Source organism: Tetrao urogallus, assembly GCF_951394365.1.
Source record: "Tetrao urogallus genome assembly, chromosome: 7".
Classification (NCBI taxonomy): domain Eukaryota; kingdom Metazoa; phylum Chordata; class Aves; order Galliformes; family Phasianidae; genus Tetrao; species Tetrao urogallus.
In genome coordinates, this window is record NC_136820.1 from 21,878,122 (window position 1) to 21,886,016 (window position 7,895).

Consider the following 7,895-nt stretch of genomic DNA (forward strand, 5'->3'; position numbering starts at 1 on the left):
AAGGGGAGCCCGGCCCAGAGCTGCGGACGGGGGGAACGGGAGAGACGGTGCGGAGGAACCGGAGGAACAATGCTCCCGCGCTCTGCCACCGCTGCGACGGTACAGAAATGCGAACAGATCCAAGCAGCCCCGCTCACACCTCGAAGGGGTGGGAAGGGACGGCCAGGACCAACCAGCCCGAGCGAGGACGGCTCAGGGCCGCCCTTCCCGGGGCTGCGGGGCGAGGGGCGGCGTTCGCTCCGTCGGGGCCTCACGCGGGGCGAACCGCTCCGGCCGCGGGACCGGACCGCGCCGAGTCGAACCGGGTAGAGCCGAGCCGGGCCGGGCCGTGCTCGACGGCGCTGATGACCTCACGCAGTCACGTCGGCGAGCGGAGCGGCGGGGCCGGGGATTGGCTGGCGGCGGCTCAGCGGCACTTCAAAGCCGGCGAGGGAGCTACAATTGTGGTGGAATGGGCGGAACTGAGCATTGTATTGCACACCTCTAAAAAAACACTGCCTCTGATTTATCAATATAAAAAAGATCCTCTGAGAGGAGGGCACTTTTGTGTGATGGCAACTTCACTTCTAGGGGTGAGTCTAAGGATTTTTTCTCTTGCTGGTTTAATTAGTTTCTTTTTATTGTCGATTGGAGGGGGTTAAAATAACCCCTGTCTTGACCGGGGCTATCAGTCTCCTCTATTGAGCTTTTTTTTTTTTTCCCTCCCTTTCTTTTTTTTTTTTTTCTTTTCTTTTTTTTTTTTTTTTAACTTAAGTACAAGTGAGTTTCGGAGAAAAGAAAGAGCGAGAGGGGGAAAAGGGGCAGAGTCACTTTGCAGCGCACAGGAAAAGGTTTAAGGGCATTTGTAGGAACAGCCCCCAGCACCCGGGCTGCGCGCTGTGCCCGCACCGCGGCCTTTCTCCGCACATGTTGCTGTTGGAAGGGAAACCCCGGCACCGCCGCTTCTGTAGGGCGCAGTTTCTAATTTGCAACCGAGTGTGGCTTTTTATTTCCCTTTAAAATAACACAGCCCGCCGTGTCCAGCAGGTATGTTCAACTTGTGTATACGTACAGATGTAAAATTTATGTATATATTTAGTTACGGTTGGTACGTGAGGCTCTTTAAGGAAGCCTTTTCAATTTATTTTTAATTATTTATTTGATAAGCCGGCGCTTCACTACTTACGAACCACCCCATCTGCCCCGAGGACCGGAAAGCGCAGGGTCCCGGGGAGGGGAACGGCACGAACGCAGCCGCCGCTGGGCTGGTGGCAGCTTTTAAGCTATATCAAAGCTGCGGCACCAGAAGCAACTTTTCCCTCCCCCTCTCTTTCCCCCGAGCTCCCGGGGCAGGAGGACCGGCAGCAGATCCGCGGGACTCAGGGCCGGGCCGGGGCGGCGGGCGGGCGGATGGCGGTGGCGGTGCCGCTCGGTGCCTAACGCCGGCGGGACGCCCCCGTCCCCTCTGTGCCCGCAGGAGGAACCGCGGGTTGGCTCCACGCCGCTGGCCATGCTCGCCGCGACCTGCAACAAGATCGGAAGCCCCAGTCCCTCGCCGTCCGCCCTCTCGGACAGCGCGTCCTCCTTCGGCAAAGGCTTCCACCCCTGGAAACGCTCCTCCTCCTCCTCTTCGGCCTCGGCCGGCAGCTGCGGTGCCGTGGGCTCCGGCCTCCCGGGCTTCGGCGTGGCGGGCGCGGCGCGGAACGGCTCCTCGGCGGCGGCAGCGGCGGCGGCGGCGGCGGCGGCCGCGCTCGTCTCGGACTCGTTCAGCTGCGGCGGCTCTCCGGGCTCCAGCGCATTCTCGCTGACGTCCAGCGGCGCGGCGGCCGCCAGTTCGCCCTTCGCTAACGACTACTCCGTGTTCCAGGCGCCGGGCAGCGCCGGCGGTGGCGGCGGCGGGGGAGGCGGCGGCGGCGGGGCGGCGGGGCAGGAGTCGGCTCACCAGCCCGTCTTCATCTCCAAGGTGCACGCGTCGGTGGAGGGGCTGCAGGGCATCTACCCGCGGGTGGGCATGGCGCACCCCTACGAGTCGTGGTTCAAGCCCTCGCACCCGGGGCTGGCGGCCGGCGAGGTGGGCTCGGCGGGCGCCTCCAGCTGGTGGGACGTGGGTGCGGGTTGGATCGACGTGCAGAGCCCCAACGGGGCGGCCGCGCTGCCCGGCTCGCTGCATCCCGCGGCCGGCGGACTCCAGTCCTCGCTGCACTCGCCGTTGGGCGGTTACAACTCGGATTACTCGGGCCTCGGGCACTCGGCTTTCGGCGGCGGCGCCTCCTCGCACCTCCTCAGCCCCGCCGGGCAGCACCTCATGGACGGATTTAAGCCGGTGCTGCCCGGCTCCTACCCGGACTCGGCCCCGTCGCCGCTGGCCGGCGCCGGGGGTTCCATGCTGGGCGGCGGCCCCGCCGCGCCGCTCTCCGCATCGCCGCGCTCCTCCGCCCGCCGCTACTCTGGCCGCGCCACCTGCGACTGCCCCAACTGCCAGGAGGCCGAGCGGCTGGGGCCGGCGGGGGCCAGCCTGCGGCGCAAGGGGCTGCACAGCTGCCACATCCCGGGCTGCGGCAAGGTGTACGGCAAGACGTCGCACCTGAAGGCGCACCTGCGCTGGCACACGGGCGAGCGGCCCTTCGTCTGCAACTGGCTGTTCTGCGGCAAGCGCTTCACCCGCTCCGACGAGCTGCAGCGGCACCTGCGGACCCACACGGGCGAGAAGCGCTTCGCCTGCCCCGTCTGCAACAAGCGCTTCATGCGCAGCGACCACCTCAGCAAGCACGTCAAGACCCACAGCGGCCCCGGAGGCGCCGGGGGACCTGGCGGCGGCGGTCCCGGTCCCGGCCCCGGCGGCAAGAAGGGCAGTGACACCGACAGCGAGCACAGCGCGGCCGGCAGCCCGCCCTGCCACTCCCCGGAGCTGCTGCCGCCTCCCGAGCCCGGCCACCGCAACGGCCTCGAGTGACGGCGGCGCCGCGCAGCGCCGCGCAGGGGACGCGGACACGTAAGTACCCGCGCGGCCCCGTGGGGAGCGCACTCCGGCCCCGCACCGCACCAGTCGGGCGGCGGAGCTCCGCCGGGGGCCGCCTCCCCTGCCCTCTCCGTTCCTTAGGGACCCCCTGTCGGGTCGCACCGTGGGAAAAGCCACGTTTCTCCCGCTGGAAACCGCAGCACTTCCGTCCGGGAGCGGCGTCCCGGGGCCGCGGTCGGGCGCTTCCCGTGGCGGGGGCTCCGCGCCGGGCTGCGAAAGCAGCGCCCGCCGTCGGTTCTCCTTCCCGTCGGGACCGCCCTCGTGTCGGTGATTGCCAAAAGCCCTTCTGCTCCCGGAGACCGCGGAGACACGGTGCTCTCCCTTCTTTTTTTCCCCCCCTTTCAGTCGTTTACCTCCCCGCATCCAAACGTTTTTGTGTTTTCCGGCGCATTTGGATCATTCCCGCTTGAGTGGGAATCGCGAAACCCGCTGGAAATAATTAGGTTTCAAGTCCCCTATTTTTAAACCCCGTAAAAATAAACACAGCGTTGGTTGTGAGCGGAGCTGCGGTTCAAATGCCAAAAAGAGAGAGGCTGGGGTGGGGGGGGAGGACAGGAAAGTGGAAAGTGAAATATTTGTAAAATACATCAGAACCTCTAGGTTTGTACCATGGGGAATCATTCTAGATTAGTAACAATGACTCCACCAACGTATCGGTGTGAGGTGCAGTTGTCCAGGAGACGATTTGTATAGTATTTTTCTTGTACATTACTTCCAGTAAATATTTGGAAATATATTGAAGTACACTCGAGCTTTTTTTTTCCCTTTTTTTATGTTTTTATTTTATTTTATTTTTCTAAATATTTCTTTTTCTGCCACGAGAAAGCATTACCAGTGCAGCCCTCCTCAGTTTTATTTCTGGACTCATTTCCTGAAGCGTCCATCAAAGCGCATTTCAGGATATAGGTTTTGCTTGAATATTAATTTAGGTAGGCATACAACTGTAATTAAGCAAACAATATTTGATAAATGTTGAATGACATTTAATTTAATGGAGCATGTACTTATTTGCATTTGCTGGCAGTTCAGGTATAGTCACAGTGAGAGTTCTCCTCTAGTTCCTTAAGTGGGTTTGCCACGACCCATGTATTAATAAACTGTCCGAGTGAAACTGAACTAACGTTGGCCTATGTGTATTTCCTGAAAATAATATTGATAAATGTTAATAAACACTCCTGACACCACATTAGCGGTTTGCCCTGCTGCAAACTAATTGTCTCATTGTAATGTTGAAATAATTTGGATATTTCACATTGAAATGGAAAGCCCTTCGCTGGAACATTTTAGATTTGCATTTTAAATGCATGAAATGTAATTGATTTTTATCTGTAATATTTTAAATGGTATTAATAAACTCCAGAGCGAACATTCTATCCCAGGCAGCTCTTTGCTTTCCTTCTTTCTCACTCCACCGTCGTGGGCAGTGCTGTGCTCTGAGCCCTATGGCACACACAGTTCTCAGAGTTTCTTCCGAAGGGGAAACTCAAGGAACTGAAAGCCGCTGTAGGCTGTGCCACCACTGGGGCAGCACCAGGAGTGTGCTGGCATTCTGCTTGGCACGCTTGGAGAGGAAGCTAAAGAAAAAGCAGCAACACTGCTTTCATCTTTCTTTTCTTTCTTTCTTTTTTTCTTTTTTTTTTTAATTTTCAGAATCATTTCTCACATTGAGAAAGGCCAATGCGATGCGGGAATTCGAATGATAATTATTTCTTTAAAAAGAGCTTGGTGGCTCTATACTTGGAGCCAGGTTTGGGTGGTCATGGGCAGAGCTGTGCCATGTGGACTGGTGACTCCCGCAGCCCCAGTGGGACAGACGGTGGGGTTGGGACGTTTTGGGTTGCCAGGGTGGGGTGTCTGGCGTTATCAAAGCACTTCCTGAGCTGGGAACAGAGGTGCAGGGGAGTGGGGAGTTAAACCTGCCACCTCCTACTTGATCGGGAAGCGTTGTCTTTGCGTTTTTGAAGTGAATCTCAAGAGCATTACATTAGCACCTTGACATCAGGGAGAATATGTCATTCCCTTTGGGAAATGTGGCCCCTCATGTTGCACACCATTGGTGTGCTGAGAGATTGGGGTTAGAGCCTGAAATTGGCATAGAAGAAAGATCTTTGTGCGGACACAGGGAAGCACATTCCTGTGACAGCCCTACAGCAGCATTAAAACATGTAGCAAAAGCATGCAGGGTGCTTGGCTCCAGTGCACTTGGGCTTGGGAGCTATGAGTGTTATAAGGCTCGGAAGGGACTTTTAAGGTGCACTGGAACTGGGATTTGCTCTGCTTGAGTTTCTCTGAGCTGCGTTCTGAATGTGTGTCATTACAGATGCAGCCATCGGGGGCCTGCAAAGTTTTCTACGAAAGCAAAGCAACAGTTTGCTCTGCATTTTTTCCTCTCTTTACTATTATCATTATTAATTTAATGTTGTGGAAATGCAGCGATGTACCAGCACCAGATTCCCATTGTGGGAGTGAGAAGCACTGTTGCCTGCTACTTTATTCCTTATGGGCACCAAATGAAAAGGAAGCAGACGAATGGCCCCAGTGCTACTTCTCCAATATCCCTTCTGAAGGAACAGCCACTAAATGCCACCGTTTGGGAGCCCAATTCTCTGTTTTGGAGCAGTGGCAAACTCATCCTTCCAGGGAAGGAGCTGCCGTGTTTCTCTGGGATCTGTAAGAACACAAATTTTTTCTTTCTTTCAGCAGCAAAGCCCGGCACTTGAAGATTGAATAGCTCCTTTTGGTCATTTATTTCCTTTTACTAAACCCCTCCAGATAAGGGCATTGAGCTGTTTGATAGCAGCCGGGAACTTGTCTGGCTCTGTGCAGATGAAGGTAGAGCTAAACCAGTTTGCTGACCTGTGGGTCAAACTGGCGTCCATCATCATACCTTCCAGCCACCCGCTGGTGATTGTGGCCATTCCCATTTGCTCTCTGACCTTTTAAGTCTCTCCCCTTCAAGCTCGTAGCAGTGTCTATCAAATTTTGCACCCCGTTTTCCCATGATTCTACCTTTTCATTGTCATTTTCCTGTTTAACTTTTCAATAGACCAGGGACGGGAGATGCACACAGTCAGAGCTATTCACAGCATTACTTCCTCCCTGCTCCGTGCCTTCCACACCACTTCTAGCCTGAACTGGGACCAGGGGCTGCTGGCTTCTTCTTTGCCTCCAGCCTAGGGCCGCAGAAGTAAAAGACTACACCTGAGTTTGTGAATGTGGTGCTCAATCCAGCCCCAGCCCCTTCCCAGCTCCAAAGGTGCTGAATACGGCACAACTGATCTTTCAATCTCAAACACTTACAGGTAGGCACTTGCCAAACCCTGCCATGCTCCAGTTGCATTCTATGGAGTGACCTCTGCTTCAGCTACGGGAAGAAGGAGGCAGCAAAAGGTGTGAACAGATTGGGTGTGTGGCTGTGCACACTCCCACAAAGTGTGGTAAGAGGACCTCTTTTGCTGTACAGGAGCAACCTCACCTTTCTCAGTGTAAATGTTTTCTCAGCTTGCTCCATTGCAGCTCATTGTTCTAAAGATATATATATATTAAATCCTCAGTGTTTATGTGGAGAAAAGCATATAACTGATTTAAGACCGAGTTTTTGACTGTTTGAGTGGTAACTTTTCCAGGTAGCTGGTTATCTTGAGCTTGAGTGGATGGGGAAATTGTTACATCTCAGAAAAGTATGCATGGAGAAAACCTGTGTCACTGAGGACAATTCCTGCATTTCCAGTTCTGTGGTTCTCTAACTGCTGCTTGAAATGATTCCTTTTTTTCAGAATAGCATTAGGGAAATAGCAGCAAGTGATAGGAGCTTTACCGGAAGCTCCTGAGGAAACTCCATTTTATAATTGTAGAATTTGAAACAAACCAAGAATCTGCCTTTCTCTTCGGACAGTGGACAGTCCCCTGGAGCTCTGTGCTCGGAGTGCTGCAGCTGCCGCCGACGGGTGACGGGCATCTCTCGTGGGAGTCACCTGCGGCTCAGCACTGCGACATTCCCGGCTTTCAGACTGCGAAAAGCAAAACGCTGCCGCGAAGCGTTCGCAGGTGCAAAAGCCGACGGCTCCAGTGCGCAATGCTGCGGGATGGGGCAGGAGGGACAAGCACTGTGAGCAGAGGTGACACGGAAACGTCGTTCCCGGGTGGAGAAGGAACACAGCATGGGCGGGGCCGGGAAGCACCTTTGGAACAGTTTTTGCTGTCGGGGAGCAGGAACGCCACAGATTTCTTAAGAAGGTGGGCGGTGGGAATTTGTTTTCTTATTTTGTCGTCAGCGCTCTGGGACAAGCGGCTGCGCTCAGCCGTGCCCCCTTAAATCGGGGGCGAGAGAGCTGCCCCGCATCCCACCTCCAGTCCTTTTGCTCCGCTGCCCGGCTCCCCTCCTGTCCGACCCCCGGAGCTGTGCCGCAGGCTCGCAGCGCCCCCCGGTGTGTGCTCTTCGGCGCGGTGACCCCGGGGGTGATCCTTCCTTGCCCTTCAAGGGTAACGCTGCATGTTCATGGGGCAAGCGGCTGCTACGGGCAGAGAGGCCTCTTGGAATTTGCGGGTGTCACCTGGCAATAAGCAAGACCGGGGAGAGGAAATAAGGGAGGTGGGGGGCAGCTGACAGGGTGGCAGGGGCTGCTGTGAAACTCACATGTGCCATATAATGTGAAGTTGGAAGCAGTGTTTTTTGTGAGTTACGGTGCGGAGAAATGCTTCAGCACACTGTGCACTCGGAGTGCAGAGTGTATTCCTCCTGCCTGTTAAGCAGAATGTATTCCTGTCTACACTGAACACTGCTTCTGAGCTCTGCAGTCTTCTTCTAAAGCTTTTTTTCTTCTTATTCATCCTCTTCTTCTTTTTAAGAGTATACCTTGTTATTAAATATTCTTGTGGGCAGTCGATCGGAAGAGGG

At 55.5% G+C, this 7,895-nt stretch overlaps 1 protein-coding gene across 1 annotated transcript; it reads left to right on the forward strand.

Moving 5' to 3' along the window:
* Window positions 1–344: 344 nt before the first annotated feature.
* SP8 (Sp8 transcription factor) lies at window positions 345–2,932 on the forward strand (the record flags this gene model as incomplete). Its single annotated transcript, XM_079538289.1, has 2 exons — window positions 345–572; window positions 1,457–2,932. The coding sequence occupies 2 exons, from the start codon at window positions 345–347 to the stop codon at window positions 2,930–2,932; spliced, it is 1,704 nt and encodes a 567-aa protein (XP_079394415.1).
* Between the last annotated feature and the right edge of the window lie 4,963 nt (window positions 2,933–7,895).